This window comes from Nerophis ophidion, linkage group LG06 (assembly GCF_033978795.1).
Source record: "Nerophis ophidion isolate RoL-2023_Sa linkage group LG06, RoL_Noph_v1.0, whole genome shotgun sequence".
Taxonomy (NCBI): domain Eukaryota; kingdom Metazoa; phylum Chordata; class Actinopteri; order Syngnathiformes; family Syngnathidae; genus Nerophis; species Nerophis ophidion.
The window spans coordinates 48890738-48914049 of NC_084616.1; the positions used below are offsets into that span (position 1 = coordinate 48890738).

At 43.0% G+C, this 23312-nt stretch overlaps 2 protein-coding genes across 4 annotated transcripts in view; one reads left to right on the plus strand and one right to left on the minus strand.

Moving 5' to 3' along the window:
* Positions 1-2439: 2439 nt before the first annotated feature.
* Positions 2440-13578, plus strand: LOC133554597 (uncharacterized). The gene is made up of 3 exons (XM_061903537.1): positions 2440-2672; positions 3072-9480; positions 12900-13578. Exon 2 carries the CDS (start codon positions 3295-3297, stop codon positions 9250-9252), a length of 5958 nt encoding a protein of 1985 aa, XP_061759521.1. The 5' UTR covers positions 2440-2672; positions 3072-3294; the 3' UTR covers positions 9253-9480; positions 12900-13578.
* Positions 13544-23312, minus strand: part of dnmt3ba (DNA (cytosine-5-)-methyltransferase 3 beta, duplicate a) — a 43269-nt gene continuing 33500 nt past the window's right edge. For all 3 annotated transcript variants that reach the window (XM_061904039.1, XM_061904037.1, XM_061904038.1), the window contains 3 exons: positions 16046-16115; positions 15833-15948; positions 13544-15493 (listed from right to left, as the gene is read on the minus strand). In XM_061904039.1, the coding sequence (XP_061760023.1) occupies positions 15349-15493; positions 15833-15948; positions 16046-16115 (331 nt within the window). In that variant the 3' untranslated portion in view covers positions 13544-15348. The remainder of the gene's footprint in view (positions 15494-15832; positions 15949-16045; positions 16116-23312) is intronic.

The window sequence follows — 23312 nt, forward strand, 5'->3', positions numbered from 1 at the left end:
GTGTCCCCCCTCCCCCCCCGCCCGCCTCCACAAGGGAGAGGGGGCAGAGGAGAAAAGAAAAGAAACGGCAGATCAACTGGTCTAAAAAGGTGGTCTATTTAAAGGTGAGAGTATACAAATGAGTTTTAAGATGGGACTTAAAGGCCTACTGAAACCCACTACTACCCACCACACAGTCTGATAGTTTATATATCAATGATGAAATATTAACATTGCAACACATGCCAATACGGCCTTTTTAGTTTACTAAATTACAATTTTAAATTTCCCAGGAGTTTTGTCTTCGAAACGTCGTGTAATGATGACGTGTACGCAAGACGTCACAGGTTTTTAAGAAGTATGAGCGCTATGCACACACACAGCTAAATGTCGTCTGCTTTAACGGCATAATTACACAGTATTTTGGACATCTGTGTTGCTGAATCTTTTGCAATTTGTTCAATTAATAATGGAGAAGTCACAGTAGAAAGATGGATTTGGAAAGCTTTAGCCTGTAGCCACACAAACACACGGTGATTCCTTTTTTTAAATTCCTGGAGGTATAACTTTCCTATGGATCAGAGCGCGGTCAAGCCAACATGGATCCCGACCAAATGTCAACCAGCAGGTTTCGGTGAGAAAATTGTGGTTAAAAATTCAGTTCTTACCGGAGAAAAGCTGAGCTTGCTGCCGTCCATAGCTGCCGTCGACTCCCCTGAGACACAGACACTGCGCTACAAGACACCGGTGGAGACCCCCTTCCGACTATCAGGTACTATTCAACTCACTAAAACACTAGCAACACAATAAAAAGATAAGGGATTTCCCAGAATTAACCTAGTAAATGTGTCTAAAAACATCGGAATCCGTCCCAATGCAATCGCGTTTTTTATTTATTAATTTTTTTTATTTTTTCTAGTCCATCGCTATCAATATCCTCAAACACGAATCTTTCATCCTCGCTCAAATTAATGGGGAAATTGTCGTTTTCTCGGTCCGAATAGCACTTTTTGTTGGAGGCTCCCACTATAAACAATGTGAATATGTGAGGAGCCATCACACGGGTGACGTCATCGTCTGCGACTTCCGGTAGAGGCAGGGCATTTCTCTTAGCACCGAAAGTTGCAAACTTTATTTTGGATGTTCTCTACTAAATGCTTTCAACAAAAATATGGCAATATCGCGAAATGATCAAGTATGACACACAGAATGGACCTGCTATCCCTGTTTAAATAAGAACATCTCACTTCAGTAGGCCTTTAAATGCAACTGAGACAGCACATCAAACTGTTACCTGGAGGGCATTCCAGAGTACTGGAGCCCGAATAGCAATTGACATTTCATTGACATTTTACATAGTCAAGTCATCAAGAGTTTGTAAATCTGTTTGGGGGTGTACTGACTTAGGAAGAACAGTAACGCGTTAACAAATAGTAGTACTGGCAGCAAGGTGGGAGAGGGGTTAGTGTGTGTGCCTCATAATACGAAGGTCCTGAGTAGTCCTGGGTTCAATCCTGGGCTCGGGATCTTTCTGTGTGGAGTTTGCATGTTCTCCCCGTGAATGCGTGGGTTCCCTCCGGGTACTCCGGCTTCCTCCCACTTCCAAAGACATGGCAACACTAAATTGGCCCTTGTGTGTGAATGTGAGTGTTAATGTTGTCTGTCTATCTGTGTTGGCCCTGCGATGAGATGGTGACTTTTCCAGGGTGCACCCCGCCCTCCGCCCGATTGTAGCTGAGATAGGCACCAGTACCACCCGCGAACCCAAAGGGAATAAAGTAATAGTACTAATTCCAACCGCAAGAGGGCGCGATACTGTTAAGCCTGTCCTTATAGTGTGTTCTTCAACATTCGTTGACGCGGAAGTGCCGGGAAATTTGGGAAATAAAAATCCGTTTATTGTTGAGATGGAATCTCTTTTCTTAAGGTTTGATTCGTATAACTTCGAAGCGGACCAAAGGTTTTTAAACGGCCTGAAGACATTACAAGGCGGCTTCATTGAAAAAAGTAAACTATTGGAGGCGAAACTCTTCTTTTTTAACAGGTAGGAATCCTTGGATTTCTGCCTTTGAAATGAAACACCATGGCAAGTTCAGTAATGCTCACCTCCACAAGGTGTTATATTTCCAACACACTTGATTGTTTAATGTGTATTACCATAGCTAATTATCAATTCCCATCAATTAAAGTAAATGGCGACGAGTGGGCAGTGGACCTGGGCGGATCGATCCATGCATGTATCGATGTAATCGTACCAGGTTAGTGTCAGTATCAGATCATTACTGGCGATATATAAGACCGATATTTTAAAGTTAAAGTACCAATGATTGTCACACACACACTAAGTGTGGCGAAATTATTCTCTGCATTTGACCCATCACCATTGATCACCCCCTGGGAAGTGAGGTGAGCAGTGAGCAGCAGCGGTGCCGCGCCCAGGAATCATTTATGGTGATGTAACCCCCTATTCCAACCCTTGATGATGAGTGCCAACTGGTATTTTTCCATTCATATCTGTACAAAAGACTGTCTCTGAAACGCTTGTTTTCTTTTTGTGTCATTGAGTTGCTTGAGTGTAGTTCACTTTTACGACACTGGAGGGGGCATTGAACACATCACTATATCAGCAAGCTCTGAAAGTTACGGTGAACTTCGATGTCATTTGTTTAATTGACAGTGTGCGTCAATACAAAGTGAGTTACTTTATATACACTTTAATATAACCTGTTTTGTGCTTAAAACTACATTGCAACTCATTTGGTCAGTTTTATTGTTGTCTAATGGCTGTTTGGCATCAGGTTCACAAGCTAACTGCTAGCTAAATATCATACCCTGATTGGGGCCTGTTTGTAGCATTGGACATGTTTGTTAGCCCCAATTGACAATTTAGAATTATTGTTGTGATGCTATTTACATTCTAGTAATTATTACATTACTTAGGGCTGGGATGTTCAAATTCTGTGGATTTATGTAAACTGTGTATACACAGCTAAGTAATGTATATTTAACAGCCATGTTGCATGCTTGTGCCTATATTCAATTGTATTGTGGTCACTTTAGTTAATTTACAATAATTGTATTTGTTTGTTTAGGAAACCACACACATACACAAATGCAAACAAACAACTCAATATACAATTGAACCTGCAGATCTGGACTTGGACAATCTATTTTTTCTCCTGCACTCACCTGAATGAATAATTGCTGTCCTGACCCGACACCCTGAAGTGATTGCTAATCCATATTTAACCAGTCATAGTCGTCATTACAATTTTTGGTCCTTCGAGCCGGATACAAGCAACCACTTCAGTCAATATGTTCAGGCCACATGAGAGAAAGCCTAGAGATATGGATCGTCCACAAAGATCAAGACAGCCGCCATCATATCTTCAGGACTACGAGGTCAATTGCCCTATGAGGTACCACGTCCCTGGTGATGAGCTGGCCAGACGAATGTCTTCTCCAGAAATTCACAGATCTTTCCAGAGCATGAGGGAGGAAAATGACCAATTGCGCAAAGATGTCAAACATCTTACAGACATGATCCACAGTCTTCCCACAGCCTCCTCACAGAATCAGTCGCGGTCCAGACGCCAAAGGGAAGAAATATCGACAACACCAGCACATACTTGTAAGCCGACGCCATCTAGTGGTCATCAAGGCCCACGTCAGCCAGTAAGTGCCCCACCGGTGAGCAGGGATGATTCCCCATCTCCACAAGGCAACCGACCTGACACAGTCGAGGATCTAAGGCAGTGCTTGCAGGAAGCAGGATTAGTCACAGAGCACATTGAGTCACTAGCCACATCTGGCAGTTCATCTCCTTACTCTCAATACAATTTTGGGGTGACCGACATTAAGGAGTGTCAACCACTGCTTTACTATGACAACAAAGACTGTCCACCACACAGTAAAGCCCACCACCAGTCCAAAGATATCCAACAAACACAATATAAATCTGTGCCAAGTCAAATATTGTCTGATGTCAAGTACCACCCGATTTATGAGGAAGACTACGTGCGCTATAATGATCGCTCCTATCAACGTGATGTCCAATACCATCACCCTTATAGCACACATCCACCCCATCTAAATTATCCATCAAGCAGTAATGAATACAGTCATCCTGCTAAGCCCTATAGACCAAGTAGTCCAAGAGCTCATTACGAAAGCCGCTACTTTGGCCGCGAAAGAGGTTACTCTCCTGATTATAGAGGCCCCTATAATGACAATAACCCCCCTGACCATGTATATGACAGTAAAAAAGGGGAACACAGATACTCACCTGACCTGCCATATCATTTACCAAACCGTCAGACTCCATTAAGCAGAACGCCCGGTCTAGATGCCTACCGGGGACCTAAACCCACAATCCCAGACTTTAGGTCAGAGGACCCTCGTGAGTTTGCAAGACTTAAACTAGCCCTTGACAATTTACTACCATACAATGCCCCAGAGCACTTTAAATTTCAAATTCTCACAGACCATCTCAAATGTGAAGAAGCATTACTTCTTGCTGACTCATACAGTAACAGTCCATTCCCATTTACAGACACTATGAGGGCACTTACAGAGATGTATGGTCAACCACAGCAGTTGGCACTAAAGAAGATTTCTGAACTGATGGACGGGCCCAATATCAGGACTGGTGACATTAAAGCCTTTAAATCATTTGCACTTCAAGTTCGTGCATTGGTCGGGATGCTACATCAACTAGGAGGCCAAGGTTGGACAGAACTACGGTGTGGGTCACATGTTTCGCGCCTCTTAGCTAAGTTGCCACAGGACCTAAGAGCTAACTTCCATAGATTTGTGAACCCCATCAATACTCCCATTCCAACACTGCTTGATTTGGCTGACTGGCTCGAATATGAAGTGCGAGTTCAAATTAGTGGCGACCAACACAGTAGCACCTCATCGAGAGAGAGACAAGCTCTGCCCAAGAGTCGACGTCCTGACTACAAGTTACAGAGATCCACTACTATCCTCCATGGTAGTGAGTCTATGGAGTCAAGAGAGACATCAGATAAATCTCCAGTTAATTCAGTGAGAGAGGTAATTCAAGATAAGCCGAAAAAATACTGTCCCTTCTGCAATACTGTACAGCATTATCTGAACCAATGCAACAATTTTAAACTCTTGTCAGTGGAACAGAAAACACAGTGGATCAAGGAAAATCATCGATGCTGGAGATGCGGACGTGAACACCAAGCAGCTAAATGTAACCTCAAGGCCAAGTGCAAGCAGTGCGAAAGGAAGCACCTGGATGTCCTGCACCAGGTCAATACCAGCCAAAATGCCACAGCAACTGGTAAACTCCAAACACCTGAATCAAGCACTTGTTTAGTGAGTTCTGTGTCAGAGATTATGTACATTGATCGGCCAGCCAGTAGCCATCAAGTGTTACTCAAGTTGAGTAGAGTCATCCTCCAGAGCGGCAACAAGGTACTTGAGACATACGCAATATTGGATGACGGGTCAGAGCGCACAATACTCCTAAATGATGCTGCTGTTTACTTGGGCCTTCATGGGAAGACTGAAGACCTCGCCCTCCGTACAGTCCGGCAAGAAGTCTGCACCATCCACGGAGCAAATGTATCCTTCTCAGTATCTCCTGCATCACAACCAGGCAAGAGTTACAAGATTAATAAAGCTTTTACTGCCAGAGAACTGAATCTAGCCAGCCACACATATCCAGTCAGAGCTTTGCAGGAGAAGTATCGCCACCTGAAAGACATTCCACTACAGACCATCAACAATGCCCAGCCGCTACTGCTGATTGGGTCGGATAATCCCCATCTGGTCACTCCAGTGGAACCAGTACGTCTTGGCCCTCCAGGCGGACCTGCAGCGGTTCACACCAGGCTAGGATGGACACTACAAGGCCCTACAAGCCTCTTGAACCACCAACTGTCCACACAGCAATGCCTTTTTACCACATGCACTCCTCCAGAATCAGAGTTGCTTAATCATGTGGAGAGGCTGTGGCAGTTAGATATCTTACCATACAGGAGTGAGCGTTTGATCACCAGGTCAAAGCAAGATGGCCAGGCAGTCCGAATTCTTGAACAGAAGACCACCAGGATAATGGTTGATGGTGTAAATAAGTATGCTACTCCATTACTATGGAAACAAAATATTCCATTGATTCATTCAACCAAAGAAGCAGTGCTGCCTCAGTTGCGTGCGACAGAGAGACGACTTGTGAAAGACCATGAAAAGGCTGTCATCTACTCTAGAGAAATCCACAAACTCATTGACGCAGGCTACGTCACAGCCATTTCTCCAATCAAGGCAGAAGAAAGCGACTATTCGTGGTTCATCCCCCATCACATGGTGCAGCACAACGGTAAAAACCGAATAGTCTTTAACTGCTCCTTCACATTCAATGGACAGAACCTTAATGACCACCTCCTTCCGGGACCCACGCTTGGAGCTAGCCTATTGGGAGTTCTATTGAGGTTCCGGGAACATCCAGTGGCCATCAGCAGTGATGTGAAAGGAATGTTTCACCAAGTTCACCTGCTTGAAGAGGACAAACCATTCTTTCGCTTTCTGTGGCGGGATGTTAAAGTCAACCAAGAACCTACCATATATGAGTGGCAAGTACTCCCTTTTGGCACAACATGCAGTCCATGTTGCGCCACCTTTGCACTCCAGACTCATGTCCAAAGACACACAGAACCTGATGAGAATGCTCGCCTGTCAGTAGAGCGCTGTTTCTACGTTGATAATTGTCTACAGAGTCTCCAGTCAGAATATCAGGCGAAGCAGCTTGTAAATCGATTGCACACATTATTGAAGCAAGGTGGATTTGAACTCCGAGAATGGGCCAGCAACGTTCCTGCAGTCATCGAACACCTGCCAAAGGAATCTCGGTCAGAAAACAGTACACTGTGGTTCACACAACAGACAGCTGACCCTCAAGAGCGGACTCTTGGACTCTTGTGGCAGTGCAAAGCAGACACACTCCGCTACAAGCAGCATCAAAGTGAGTGCTCTGAATTGACAATGTGTAACATTTATCGTCTTCTTGCCCAACAGTATGATCCTTTGGGATACATCATTCCATACACCACAAGAGCCAAGATCATCGTGCAACGCCTTTGGGACAAGAAGAGAGGATGGGATGATCCCAATCTCCCTGAAGATTTGCTGCAGGCTTGGAGATCATGGGAAGAAGAGCTTCCTCAGTTGTTAAAGGTAACATTACCCAGGTGCTACACCGACCGCAACATAGACTGTAGTAATAGCAGCCGGACCATCCACGTCTTCTGTGACGCATCGGAACGTGTGTATGGATCTGTGGCGTACCTGTTGACCGACAGTGGTGATGGACAGGTTCAAGTGGCATTTTTAGCAGCCAGATCCAGAGTGGCACCAAAAAAGCAACTTTCCATACCCAGACTCGAACTGTGTGGCGCCTTAACAGGGGCGCAGTTAGGTTCAGTACTAATTAAAGAGCTCACGATCAAGATCCAAGCGGTGGTATACTGGACTGATTCTACCACAGTCCTCAACTGGCTGCAGTCTGACTCCTGCAGATATAAAGTGTTTGTAGGTACAAGAGTTGCAGAGATACAAGAACTCACCGACATTAGAGCCTGGCACTACATTGACTCAGCCTCTAACCCAGCAGATGATATCACAAGGGGGAAAACACTGACTCAGCTCATAGGAGTGAGCCGATGGAGTCATGGACCTTCCTTTCTCCTACAGTCATCTGACAAGTGGCCTAAAGCACCAGCTGGTTCAGGCCCCAAAGAAGATGATGAACTGAGGAGGACTGTGTTTTGTGGTTTTACAGCCAGCTCAACTGATTCAAATATACCTGACATCCTGCAGTTTAAAACATTTCAAGATCTTTTGGAGGCAACCACACAGAAGTTACACGGGGCGGCCGACAACACACAACTCACCGCTGGTGACTACCATGAAGCAGAATTGACCCTCCTGAGGCATGCACAAATGGAGACCTTTCCTGAAGAAGTATCACTGCTCAAATCTGCTAAGCCGCTCTCATCTAACAGTAGATTGCTAACCTTAGCTCCTGAATATGATGAGTCATCAGGCTTGATCCGTGTTGGAGGTAGGCTTAGAAGATGTGACAGCCTCAGCCAGGAAGTGCTGCATCCCATTCTTCTGTCATCCTCGCACCCAGTATCCAAGCTTCTAATTCAGCAATATGACACCCAGCTGCATCATCCTGGAGCAGAGCGTGTTTTTGCAGAGCTGCGCAGAAAATACTGGATACTGAGGGGCAGAGAAGCCGTTAGGAAGTACCAGCACAACTGTGTGGACTGCAAAAGGTGGAGAAGCAGACCACAAGTACCAAGAATGGCTGATATACCACCTTCTAGTTTGAGGCTTTTCCGACCTGCATTCTACTCGACCGGTGTCGACTGTTTCGGACCTATGCATGTTAAAGTAGGACGACATACAGAGAAAAGGTGGGGCATCCTGTACAAGTGTCTCACTACTCGTGCTATCCACCTCGATCTTCTACCCAACATGGATACCGATTCTTTCTTGATGTCACTCAGACGTTTTATTGCTCGCAGAGGGAAGCCCTATGAACTTCTCTCAGACCAGGGCACCAATTTCAAAGGAGGAAGTAAGGAACTGCATGAAACCTTCTGTGCCTTAGAACCTGCAGTTAAAGACCAACTTGCAGCTGAACAGATTTTTTTCCGTTTCAATCCACCTAATGCTCCACATTTTGGTGGTTCTTGGGAACGAGAAGTGAGATCTGTAAAGAACGCCCTCCGTACCACTTTGGGAGCTCAGACTGTGCCAGAGGAAGTGTTAATGACAGTCCTTATTGAAGTAGAGGGAATCCTCAACTCAAGGCCATTAGGTTATGTCTCCTCCGACCTCGCTGACCCGGATCCTGTCACGCCCAACTGCTTGTTGATGGGGCGGCCAGACTCTTCACTCCCTCAAGTGGTCTACCCTGAGTCAGAACTGCTGACCAGAAAAAGATGGCGTCATTCGCAAGTTTTAGCTGATCACTTCTGGAAGCATTACATCAAACACTTCCTCCCCACCTTACAAGCCAGACAGAAATGGCTAACTGAAAAGGATGACATTACTGTTGGGACAGTAGTTCTTATCATTGATCAGCAAACGCCGAGGGCTCTTTGGCAAATAGGGACTGTGAAGAATGTTATTCCTGGAGCAGATGGCCGAGTGAGGACAGCTGTGATTCAGGTTAAGGACCGAACCTACACTCGCCCAGTTGTTCGTCTCATCAAGCTGCCAGCTTTACCTTAGGACAATATAAGCACCTAGTGGACAAATTGGTACACTAATTTGGGGGCGGCTGTACAAAAGACTGTCTCTGAAACGCTTGTTTTCTTTTTGTGTCATTGAGTTGCTTGAGTGTAGTTCACTTTTACGACACTGGAGGGGGCATTGAACACATCACTATATCAGCAAGCTCTGAAAGTTACGGTGAACTTCGATGTCATTTGTTTAATTGACAGTGTGCGTCAATACAAAGTGAGTTACTTTATATACACTTTAATATAACCTGTTTTGTGCTTAAAACTACATTGCAACTCATTTGGTCAGTTTTATTGTTGTCTAATGGCTGTTTGGCATCAGGTTCACAAGCTAACTGCTAGCTAAATATCATACCCTGATTGGGGCCTGTTTGTAGCATTGGACATGTTTGTTAGCCCCAATTGACAATTTAGAATTATTGTTGTGATGCTATTTACATTCTAGTAATTATTACATTACTTAGGGCTGGGATGTTCAAATTCTGTGGATTTATGTAAACTGTGTATACACAGCTAAGTAATGTATATTTAACAGCCATGTTGCATGCTTGTGCCTATATTCAATTGTATTGTGGTCACTTTAGTTAATTTACAATAATTGTATTTGTTTGTTTAGGAAACCACACACATACACAAATGCAAACAAACAACTCAATATACAATTGAACCTGCAGATCTGGACTTGGACAATCTATTTTTTCTCCTGCACTCACCTGAATGAATAATTGCTGTCCTGACCCGACACCCTGAAGTGATTGCTAATCCATATTTAACCAGTCATAGTCGTCATTACAATATCTTTGTTTTTAATTATTTTTATTGTAGCTGAGGTAGGCTCCACCACCTCCGAAATGGATAAGTGGTAGAAAATGGATGGATTAAAAAGGTATTGTTTGCACGCTTGAGGAAAATGTAATTGCATACAGGAGGGCTTTTGTCCACTCGTGTACTTTTGACGTTATTATGACTATCACTAATTTGTTCAAACAATTGTATGTAATACAAGAGGTTCTGATTGTTCAGTTTATTTCGAACATTCAATGTAGTACATCACATATTTCCAGTTGTTTCATTACAGCACGTCCGAAAAGGAGTAGGAAGAAGCAGAGCCGACTCAATCCTACCCCTTTTCATAACATAGCAATTGTATCCAATTTCCTTGTTCTTTGTAACAGAACAGTGAGCAAATAAAAAAATAAAAAATGAATAATATACCCTAGTAAGCAAATATTAAATACATAAATAATCTTTTGTCTCAATAAATAAAAGGGTTTAAGATGTTCATCATGGGCAGCACGGTTGAAGAGGGGTTAGTGCGTCTGCCTCACAATACGAAGGTCCTGAGTAGTCCTGGGTTCAATCCCGGGCTAGGGATCTTTCTGTGTGGAGTTTGCATGTCCTCCCCGTGAATGCGTGGGTTCCCTCCGGGTACTCCGGCTTCCTCCCACCTCCAAAGACATACACCTGGGGATAGGTTGATTGGCAACACTAAATTGGCCCTAGTGTGTGAATGTGAGTGTGTCCATCTGTGTTGGCCCTGCGATGAGGTAGCGACTTGTCTAGGGTGTACCCCGCTTTCCGCTGGATTGTAACAGAGATAGGCACCAGCGCCCCCCGTGACCCCAAAGGGAATAAGCGGTAGAAATGGATGGATGTTCATCATAATTCTTGCTCTGTGTACTTTCTGAACACTTGTAGTTGAACAGTCTCTTAAACTGAATCATATTGGTGCTTTGTTTGATTTCTTAGGTTAATCCATTCCATAATTTAATTCCACATACAGATATGCTGAAAGTTGATTTCCTCTGAGGTTATATTTTTTCTCTTTTTTTGAGAATAATTGTTTTACATTCTTGGGTAGCAGGTTATAGTTTGCTTTGTACATTATTTTAGCTGTTTGCAAATGCACCAAATCGTTGAATTTCAATATTTGTGATTTAATAAATATAGGGTTTGTATGTTCTCTATATCCAACATTATGTATTTTTCTAATTGATCTTTTTAGTAAAACCATTGGTAAATGAAGCACACATTTGCAGTTGTTTCCCCATATTTCTACACATTGTAATAATTCCATCCATTCATCCTTTTTCTTCCGCTTATCCAAGGTCGGGTCGCGGGGGCAACAGCCTAAGCAGAGAAGCCCAGACTTCCCTCTCCCCAGCCACTTCGTCCTGCTCCTCCCGGGGGATCCCAAGGCGTTCCCAGGCCAGCCGGGAGAAATAGTCTTCCCAACGTGTCCTGGGTCTTCCCCTTGGCCTCCTACCAGTTGGACGTGCCCGAAACAACTCCCTGGGGAGGCATTCGGGTGGCATCCTGACCAGATGCCCAAACCACCTCATCTGGCTCCTCTCGATGTGGAGGAGCAGCGGCTTTACTTTGAGCTCCTCCCGGATGGCAGAGCTTCTCACCCTATCTCTCAGGGAGAGAGCCCCGCCACCCGGCGGAGTTAACTCATTTCGGCCGCTTGTACGCATGATCTTGTCCTTTCTGTCATGACCCAAAGCTCATGACCATAGGTGATGATGGGAACGTAGATCGACCGGTAAATTGAGAGCTTTGCCTTCCGGCTCAGCTCCTTCTTCACCACAACGGATCGATACAGCGTCCACATTACTGAAGACGCCACACCGATCTCACGATCCACTCGTCCCTCACTCGTGAACAAGACTCCGAGGTACTTGAACTCCTCCACTTGGGGCAAGATCTCCTCCCCAACCCGGAGATGTCAATCCACCCTTTTGCGGGCGAGAACCATGGACTCGGACTTAGACGTGCTGATTCTCATCCCAGTCGCTTTACACTCGGCTGCGAACCGATCCAGTGAGAAATGAAGATCCTGGCCAGATGAAGCCATCAGGACCACATCATCTGCAAATAGCAGAGATCTAATCCTGCAGCCACCAAACCAGATACCCTCAACGCCTTGACTGGGCCTACAAATTCTGTCTATAAAAGTTATGAACAGAATCGGTGACAAAGGACAGCCCTGACCGAGTCCAACCCTCACTGGAAACGGGTCCGACTTACTGCCGACAATGCGGAGCAAGCTCTGACATTGTAATAATTTATATCGTTAAATGAGGGTGATATAAAACAATATTGTTTCAATTGCTGATATGATACTTAATACAAACATTTTGTTTGCCTATAGGCTCCAGCGATCCCCCGCAACCTCGAACGGGACAAGCGGTAGAAAATTGGTGGATACAACAAATTAAAGGAAAAAATTACTTAATGACTATGTTCAAAGTATCACAGTGATACCAAAATTTGTAACATCGCCTTCAAAATATATTTGGAATGTGGAAAAGCTGGATCCCATTTTTGGTCTACGATTGTTTTGTCTTTAATATAGCATTTTATTAAAATAATCCTTCACTTTACACCACCAACAAAGAAACCTTATGTATATACGATGTTAATTTAGGGCACTCAGTCTGTCTTTGCGATCTGCTGAGGTAGAAAACTAAAGCCAGCTGGAGAGGGACAAAATATTCGAAAAACCTTTTAATCACGATAGAGTGCATTTCTACACCAAAGCAAAATTCAACCACGTTAATAATCATTGTATTGACCTTGCTATGTTGCCAGTATACCTTTTTTCTGTCATTGATTCCTACTCTGTTCTCACAGGTTTGTGGAGCCCATAAGCTCAGTCAGCTACAAGCAGTGGTCCACCTCTGGTTCTGTTCATGTGAATCAGACAGGCTGCAGCGCTCAGCCTTCACCTTTTGGCGATGCTGAAAAACAGACTTGTGAACAGTCTAAGTCACAGTTAAAGCAGCCTTCCTTTGCTGAGGTGATGCAACTGATTCAAGAAGGAAAAGCAGTTCCTGGAGTGACAAAGCTGGACATACAGGCAAGCAACCGGACTGAAACTCCATCACAAATGGAAAGAATACTTAAACCCTGGGAGGTGGTGTCAGCGTCCAAGTGATTTCACTCACTCTGGCTTTTTGTTTATGCATTTTTTTTTTTCCAAGATAAAATTGTGAACAATGGGATGGTCTGATTTTTACATCTGAATTTAAAAGGGTTTGAGAATTGCAACAGTTTGTTTCTTTAGGCAGCAAAAATATTATGATCAGATTATCATTTGTGTTGCGCTCCTTGTAGCATTTAATCAAGGTTCTCATAAGATCAAAGCTAGAAATTCCAGCACACACTCTATGAACTTATTCATAATGCATCATGGTTCAGATCTACAACACAATTTTTGTTAATAATAGAAGGATGAGGAAAGAGAAATTTTTTCAAAAAGAATCACAAGGTACACATTTCTTCAATAAACTAATACTGGTTTAATTCATTATCATTTGTCGTTGTCATTGAAAAAACACAAAGCATCTCATTAGTATTACAGAGAGTCTAAGAATGCATGGTCATCTTAAAAATACACACTGTTTAAAAGCTATCCTCCTCTTAACAATAAAAAAGACGTGTACAGTTATTTTGCACCATTAAAACAGCACCGGAGGGAATAAACAGGCCGCATGGTGACCTAGTAGTTAGCATGTAGGACGTGCAGTCAGGAGATCTAAGTTCCAATCTCCCATTGGGCAACTTTGTGTGGAGTTTGCATGTTCTCCCTGTACATGTGTGAATTTTCTCCAGGTACTCCAACTTCCTCCCACATTCCAAAAATATGCATGCTAAGCTAATTAGACACTCTAAAATTGTCCATAGACCTGAATATGAATGAATGTTGGTCTATATGTGCCTTGCAATTGGCAGGCGACCAATCCTAAGATGTACTTGCCGGAAGTCTTCTGGGATAGGCTCATATAGACACAGAAAGTCATTCAGTATTAATCAAGGCAGCAATCTTTTGTAAACTTCCTGTCACATTAAAACCTAGTAATCAATCAATCAATCAATGTTTATTTATATAGCCCTAAATCACAAATGTCTAAAAGGACTGTACAAACCATTACGACTACAACATCCTCGGAAGAACCCACATAAGATACATACATACATACATACATACACTTGAAGTCTTAATTAATTTTAAAATTCTTGACCCTAAAGATGTTTTAAAAATCAAGATTCAAAGAATCATAATAAATGCAGAGGATTTGTCCTAAATCCAGCACAAGCGGATTGCATTTTCAAGACAACCATGGCAGGTAACAACTGTTTTTTATGTGGGAAAAATAATTAATATTTAAAAGAAATTGAACCCATAAAAAAGGGTAACCACATTTTAAAAAGTAGAAAATACATTTGAGGTAGAGTTTTAGGGCCTGTTTTAAGAAGCAAATGATATCTTGGGTTGTGTATTTGAGCAAAATTAAATTAGCGTTGCAGTTATTTATTTTTTATAATCACGTAATCTATCGCTGAGTTTGTTCGATTGAGTAATTGGATAAAACAAATATATAGCCTCAATATGTATTTTAGGAAATATAGTTGAAATAAACAGCACATTTTCTTCTTGTTTCCCAAAAATGTAATAAAAAATAATTTATGATCTTTAATGTTATTTTTTTATGTTCTGTTCCTGTTACAAGAAACTTACTATACAATTCTGGACTGTTTATGTCTTAAAAAAAGAGGTCAACCTACACAATCTGTAGGTAATATCATACTTATTTTATTTACTGATGTACAAATCCTATTTGTTAGTTTGCTTGTATGGATTGGCATATTCATGAAATCCTTTATTGGATCTGTACCTAGCTTGAGAACAGGTTGGCCCGATGAAGCTGTGCTGTGAGGAAACAGCGAGATATGGGTCCATATATCAGTATAAAAATAATGATTACAGCTGCCATTGACCTAGAGGTTGCACTCCTATTTTACTGAGGTAATAAACAAAGTGCACAGTGGTGTAAACATTTAGGAGGCTGCTGTTATCGTCCCTAACTGTCGATTTAGAAAGCACGGAGCCCAAAGACACCGGTTTGCTTGTTGATACAGGCCACTATATACTATAGATTACCGTGTTATTGAAAAAAAGAAACTTCCCTCTCAGTGTTTTCAAAAGCAGTAAAAAATGTGTTTGTTCTTATGCAAAAAATACAAATAAAATATCAAAAAGTTCAGGGAGAATGTGCCTGCAGGTCTACCGACTTCATTGCTACTGTTCACATTCAAAATAATCCTTAAGTGGTGCGAGGAAGTGGCGGACGACGGGGACGCTCCATGATTTACCAAGGAGCTTCCGGCGGTGAGAGCGGCCCATGTTGTTCACATCCGTGTAATGTTTGGGGAAGCCAAAGACCCTAAGAGACAGCAGTGGAGCAAAGTGTTACAGCCTTAATTTGAATGCTCAATCAAAAACGTTGCATTTGCTCAAGAGGAAAATGTGCAAAACTGAAAGGGCCTGCCTTGTTTACACTATTTCCATCTCCCAATAAGATGTTAAGAGGATAACTTGTTTCCTAGGATGTTTTCTTTGTTACAAATCTATTTTGTCAGCAATCAGCTTAAACAACGGTCATCAGTGTGAAAACTACTTATCATTGTTAAGACCGTAATTGACTTCATATATATTCAAATGAATATATCCGCTATCACTGTTTTTAAAAAGTATGTTGAGCCCATAGATGATTGTTGCTTACTGTTCAATTTCGGTACACCACAAGTAGTCCTCCTCGCCATTCATGACGACAGGAAGCCCGACATTCCTCTGCTTGTGGGAGTGTGAACTTGTTGTGATGGTTCTGATTTTTTCCAACTGCACGAATAGACAAAAATTAAATAGAAAATAAACCCTTCCATCAGCTTCCCTTTCCTTTCCATGGTGTTACAAATGGGACAAAGCTGTTCTATACCTTTGCTGTGCGTCCAGGTTCCAAACAATCCTGAAGAGAAGGTTTGTGATACAGAGAAAGAGCAAGGGGTCTGAAGAGAAAAAGGAAATGGAATATGCAATAGAGTTAATGTTTCTGCCCACTATCTAATATGGGTATTAGTTTAGACTTTCCTAGTTTGTAACTAGGGCGAGATGATTATATTAATAATCCCAAATTTTTTTAATGATACTAATATCACGAATAATAGCATGATTATAGCTGGGTTGCATAGGATGTGACGTCCGTTTGTCTTCTTTGCGGCTTAATCCACGCAACGGTCACGCAGTTTCAATGTAACATTAAAATAAGTGCAAGTGAGTGTAGCGTTTGAACAGGAAACGGCTTATTTCTGTTCTGTTCTTGGGTGTTCCAGTTGTTCAAATAGAGAGATAGGAAAGTTTAGTTGTAGTTGTGCAGGAAAGCCGTTCTTTATTTGACACAAAGGACCACATTATAATGTCTTTGGTGATATTTGTTAGTATTAAGAAAATATCCTTAATAGTCATAATGAACGGGCTTCACGGTGGAAGAGGGGTTAGTGCGTCTGTCTCACAATACGAAAGTCCTGAGTAGTCAGGGTTCAATTCCGGGCTCGGGTTCTTTCTGTGTGGAGTTTGCATGTCCTCCCCGTGAATGCATGGGGTCCCTCCGGGTACTCCGGCTTCCTCCCACTTCCAAAGACATGCACCTGGGGATAGGTTTATTGGCAACACTAAATTGGCCCTAGTGTGTGAATGTGAGTGTGAATGTTGTCTGTCTATCTGTGTTGGCCCTGCGATGAGGTGGCGACTTGTCCAGGGTTAACCCCACCTTCCGCCCGATTGTAGCTGGGATAGGCACCAGTGCTCCCTGTGACCCCAAAGGGAATAAGCGGTAGAAAATGGATGAATGGAGTATTAATAAACTAGAGGAATACATCTCTCGTAGGCTCAACAACATGTACTGAATCTTGATATCGCTAGTAAACACTGCTGAACAACAGGAATATTTATAGCTAAATAATGACACAAAATATGAACTTCACACCATAAAAACAACTGCACACATGAATTTTAGATAATACTAATATTTGTAGCAGGAAATCAACTGCAAACCAACTTCATTTTTCTCATTAGCATCACGATCACAGCAGCAAGGCACTCATGTCAATTACCAATCACCTATCAAAATTCGGTATTTACCGATGCACCAATAAGTCCAACTTTGTCTTTCACTGATTAATGCATAATTTGTGGAACCCTCAGATGTAAAGACATGATGTGCGTCTAATCTTTTCTCTTCTAAACACCGTAAGTGTCAAATGAAGTGAGCTTGTAGCAAGCAGTAATGTTTTGATGATAGTTTAAATCATTAAAATATATTTTTCTTAAGACTGTATAAATCTACTCCATCTTATTTTAAATACTTTTTTCAACATACTTTTTCATTTTCATATAGTTGCCTCTAAACCTTTGAAAATACAGCCAAAACTGCACTTAGGCAGGTAAATAAACAGTAGCCTAATGCAGTGGTTCTCAACCTTTTTTCAGTGATGTACCCCCTGTGAACATTTTCTTAATTCAGGTACCCCCTAATCAGAACAAAGCATTTTTGGTTGAAAAAAAAAGAGACAAAGAAGTAAAATACAGCACTATGTCATCAGTTTCTGATTTATTAAATTGTATAACAGTGCAAAATATTGGTCATTTGTAGTGGTCTTTCTTGGACTATTTGGAAAAAAATATATAAAAATAACTAAAAACTTGTTGGAAAATAAACAAGTGATTCAATTATAAATAAATATTTCTACACACAGAAGTAATCATCAACTTAAAGTGGTCGGTTGGTAGAGCGGCCGTGCCAGCAACTTGAGGGTTGCAGGTTCGATCCCCGCTTCCGCCATCCTAGTCACTGCCGTTGTGTCCTTGGGCAAGACACTTTACCCACCTGCTCCCAGTGCCACCCACACTGGTTTAAATGTAACTTAGATATTGGGTTTCACTATGTAAAGCGCTTTGAGTCACTAGAGAAAAAGCGCTATATAAATATAAATCACTTCACTGCACTTTGGGGATTGCAATAGAGATCCATCTGGATTCATTAAATTAATTCTAAACATTTCTTCACAAAAAAGAAATCTTTAACATCAATATTTATGGAACATGTCCAAAAAAATCTAGCTGTCAACACTGAATATTGCATTGTTGCATTTCTTTTCATAGTTTATGAACCTACATTCATATTTTGTTGAAGTATTATTCAATAAAAATATTTATAAAGGATCTTTGTATTGTTGCTATTTTTAGAATATTTAAAAAAAATCTCCCGTACCCCTTGGCATACCTTCAAGTACCCCCAGGCGCACGCGTACCCCCATTTGAGAACCACTGGCCTAATGGAACTCGAGACCATTGCCTGAAACCCATAAGTGCCTCTCGGTCACGTGATTGCAACCTAGCTATTCATAAGTTTGAAAACATGAGTTTTCTTTGCACCACTAAAACTCAACTTTAAAGAATATATAAAAGAACAACAGATATAAATTAGTGACAAATAAACAACATGTAAAAATAATATTAACAGCAATAAATAAAAATAATAGCAATATTTAAAAAATCAATAACATTCAGTTTTTCTATTTTAAATCTGTTTTTTTTACCTTTCACACTTATTTATTTCACCGCCATAGTGTGTGCATTTAGTGTCAAATGTAATTTAAAGGGGCTGCAAAGATGGGAATAGGTTGCTTGGCAACACTGGCCCTAGTGTATAAATGTGAGTGTGAATGTTATTTGTCTATCTGTTTTGGCCCTCCGATGAGGTGGCAACTTGTCCAGGGTGTACACCGCCTTCAGCTCGCATACAGCTGGGATAGGCTCCAGCCCCCCGCCACCCCGAGAGGGACAAGCGGTACAAACTGGATGGATGGATGTTTGCAAAATTTACACAGATGCCTCGAGGGCGCCAACTTTCCCATGTATTTTACACAGTATATACCGTCATTTCATAGCATCTCCTACGTAATAATGTAATTAAGAAACACAAGAACGTGCATTAGTTTAAGGTATTGTTAGCTAATAATAGCAATTTGGATAGCTAGTGTTAGCAGTCATTGACAACAACAACAACAACAACAACATGACTGCAATTTGTTCAATGCTACTCTTGGACTGCTTTTTTATGTCTGCACGTGCTCCCTGCGCGTATGTGTTAACGAGACCGGGTAAGTGACTTCCGTAAACATAAGTCATTTTATTTGGGCCGGTAAACATTTTTTATTGCGTAAACTTTGGAATTGTAAAAAATATACCCAATTGTGAAACAATTGTGTTCTGTTAAACCACTAATGGTAACATAAGTCTTGCCACTGTGAGGAAGTTGCAAATAGCAATTTAATAAAATGTTTGTCAATTAAATGCAAAAATCCTCACATTTAATGGTGAAATACATCTTTGGACATTTTTTACCAGTATTTTGGGTGTAGGCATAATCATAAAAGCTCTAAGCACATTATGCTTGTGTAAAGTACTTTTCTGAAACCTATATTTTGTTACTGAAGTCAGATTGGATGTGGCACACCAAGCTATTATTGTGAAGGGGAATGTGTCCTGGTGTTCTCAGCTTGACTAGTAACTAGACTACTTGATGCTGTTTAAAAGAAAAACAAAGCCTCTCTAGTTGTGACTCCTGTTTGTACATTGATCTTACATCAGTGATGATGTTCACAATAGGGCTGGACAATTAGTTTCGATTTTGCCTTCTCACGATTAAGAAAATACAATAATCGGAAGAAAAAATATGATTAGTGGGTCACGCAATGTGCCTGCAAATTCCTGAGCTTGTGACGATTAAAACGATGAGAGAATGAGTGAAAAAACGAGCATGTCTACTAGAAGTTCGGAATGTCACCATAGTTGCTACATTTTATTTGACACAGCGCTAGTATGCCTCATCAATAATAAACTAAACTCAACTAAAAAAGTTAGGCATTTTTGCGTTTAAGTAACCACGGATGGAGTCACATAATTGCCCAATAAAATGGAACCCACTGGTAAACACAGTTGTGACTACTGTTTGTACATTGATCTTACATCAGTGATGATGTTCACAATAGAGCTGGACAATTAGTTTCTATTTAGCCTTCTCACGATTAGGAAAATACAATAATCGGAAGAAAAAATACAATTAGTGGGTCACGCAACGTGCCTGCAAATTCCTGAGCTTGTAACGATTAAATCGATGAGGAGAAAATGAGTGAAAAAAAGAGCATGTCTACTAGAAGTTCGGAATGTCACCATGGTTGCTACATTTTATTTGACACAGCGCTAGTATGGGTCATCAATAATCACTAAACTCAACTAAAAAAGTTAGGCATTTTTGCGTTTACTTAACCACGGATGAAGTCACATAATTGCCCAATAAAATGGAACCCACTGGTAAACGCAGAATATCACAGAAATTTACATAAATGTACTGTATTTTTCGGACTACAAGTCGCAGTTTTTTTCATAGTTTGGCCAGGGGTGCAACTTATACTCAGGAGCGACTTATGTGTGAAATTATTAACACATATGATTTGTGGCCTCATGTTTTGGACACTCGGGTGAAGAGAGGAGCGGAGCTTTCTACCGATCACCACCTGGTGGTGAGTTGGCTGCGATGGTGGGGGAGGATGCCGGACAGACCTGGGAGGCCCAAACGCATTGTGAGGGTCTGCTGGGAACGTCTGGCAGAGTCTCCTGTCAGACAAAGTTTCAATTCCCACCTCCGGAAGAACTTTGAACATGTCACGAGGGAGGTGCTGGACACTGAGTCCGAGTGGACCATGTTCCGCACCTCTATTGTCGAGGCGGCAGATCGGAGCTGTGGCCGCAAGGTAGTTGGTGCTTGTCGGGGCGGCAATCCTAAAACCCCTTGGTGGACACCAGCGGTGAGGGATGCCGTCAAGCTGAAGAAGGAGTCCTATCGGGTCCTTTTGGCTCATAGGACTCCGGAGGCAGTGGACAGGTACCGACAGGCCAAGCGGTGTGCAGCTTCATCGGTCGCGGAGGCAAAAACTCGGACATGGGAAGAGTTCGGGGAAGCCATGGAAAACGACTTCCGGACGGCTTCGAAGCGATTCTGGACCACCGTCCGCCGCCTCAGGAAGGGGAAGCAGTGCACTATCAACACCGTGTATGGTGCGGATGGTGTTCTGCTGACCTCGACTGCGGATGTTGTGGATAACTGGAAGGAATACTTTGAAGACCTCCTCAATCCCACCAACACGTCTTCCTATGAGGAAGCAGTGCCTGGGGAATCTGTGGTGGACTCTCCTATTTCTGGGGCTGAGGTCGCTGAGGTAGTTAAAAAGCTCCTTGGTGGCAAGGCCCCAGGGGTGGACGAGATCCGCCCGGAGTTCCTTAAGGCTCTGGATGCTGTGGGGCTGTCTTGGTTGACAAGACTTTGCAGCATCGCGTGGACATCGGGGGCGGTACCTCTGGATTGGCAGACCGGGGTGGTGGTTCCTCTCTTTAAGAAGGGGGACCGGAGGGTGTGTTCCAACTATCGTGGGATCACACTCCTCAGCCTTCCCGGTAAGGTTTATTCAGGTGTACTGGAGAGGAGGCTACGTCGGATAGTCGAACCTCGGATTCAGGAGGAACAGTGTGGTTTTCGTCCTGGTCGTGGAACTGTGGACCAGCTCTATACTCTCGGCAGGGTTCTTGAGGGTGCATGGGAGTTTGCCCAACCAGTCTACATGTGCTTTGTGGACTTGGAGAAGGCATTCGACCGTGTCCCTCGGGAAGTCCTGTGGGGAGTGCTCAGAGAGTATGGGGTATCGGACTGTCTTATTGTGGCGGTCCGTTCCCTGTACGATCAGTGCCAGAGCTTGGTTCGCATTGCCGGCAGTAAGTCGAACACATTTCCAGTGAGGGTTGGACTCCGCCAAGGCTGTCCTTTGTCACCGATTCTGTTCATAACTTTTATGGACAGAATTTCTAGGCGCAGTCAAGGCGTTGAGGGGTTCCGGTTTGGTAACCGCAGGATTAGGTCTCTGCTTTTTGCAGATGATGTGGTCCTGATGGCTTCATCTGACCGGGATCTTCAGCTCTCGCTGGATCAGTTCGCAGCCGAGTGTGAAGCGACCGGAATGAGAATCAGCACCTCCAAGTCCGAGTCCATGGTTCTCGCCCGGAAAAGGGTGGAGTGCCATCTCCGGGTTGGGGAGGAGACCCTGCCCCAAGTGGAGGAGTTCAAGTACCTAGGAGTCTTGTTCACGAGTGAGGGAAGAGTGGATCGTGAGATCGACAGGCGGATCGGTGCGGCGTCTTCAGTAATGCGGACGTTGTACCGATCCGTTGTGGTGAAGAAGGAGCTGAGCCGGAAGGCAAAGCTCTCAATTTACCGGTCGATCTACGTTCCCATCCTCACCTATGGTCATGAGCTTTGGGTGATGACCGAAAGGATAAGATCACGGGTACAAGCGGCCGAAATGAGTTTCCTCCGCCGTGTGGCGGGGCTCTCCCTTAGAGATAGGGTGAGAAGCTCTGCCATCCGGGAGGGACTCAAAGTAAAGCCGCTGCTCCTCCACATCGAGAGGAGCCAGATGAGGTGGTTCGGGCATCTGGTCAGGATGCCACCCGAACGCCTCCCTAGGGAGGTGTTTAGGGCACGTCCAACCAGTAGGAGGCCACGGGGAAGACCCAGGACACGTTGGGAAGACTATGTCTCCCGGCTGGCCTGGGAACGCCTCGGGATCCCCCGGGAAGAGCTAGACGAAGTGGCTGGGGAGAGGGAAGTCTGGGTTTCCCTGCTTAGGCTGTTGCCCCCGCGACCCGACCTCGGATAAGCGGAAGATGATGGATGGATGGATGGATCAAATAAAATTATTTAGCTCAATCACGAAAGAGACTGGACGTATAAGATTTCATTGGATTCAGCAATTAGGAGTGACAGATTGTTTGGTAAACGTATAGCATGTTCTATATGTTAGTTATTTGAATGACTTTCACCATAATATGTTACGTTTACACACCAGGCACCTTCTCAGTTGGTTATTTATGCTTCATATAATGTACACTTATTCAGCCTGTTGGTCACTATTCTTTGTTTATTTTAAATTGCCTTTCAAATGTCTATTTTTGGTGTTGGGTTTTATCAAATAAATTTCCCCCAAAATTGCGACTTATACTCCAGTGCGACTTATATATGTTTTTTTCCTTCTTTATTGTGCATTTTCGGCAGGTGCGACTTACACTCCAGAGCGACTTATACTCCGAAAAAT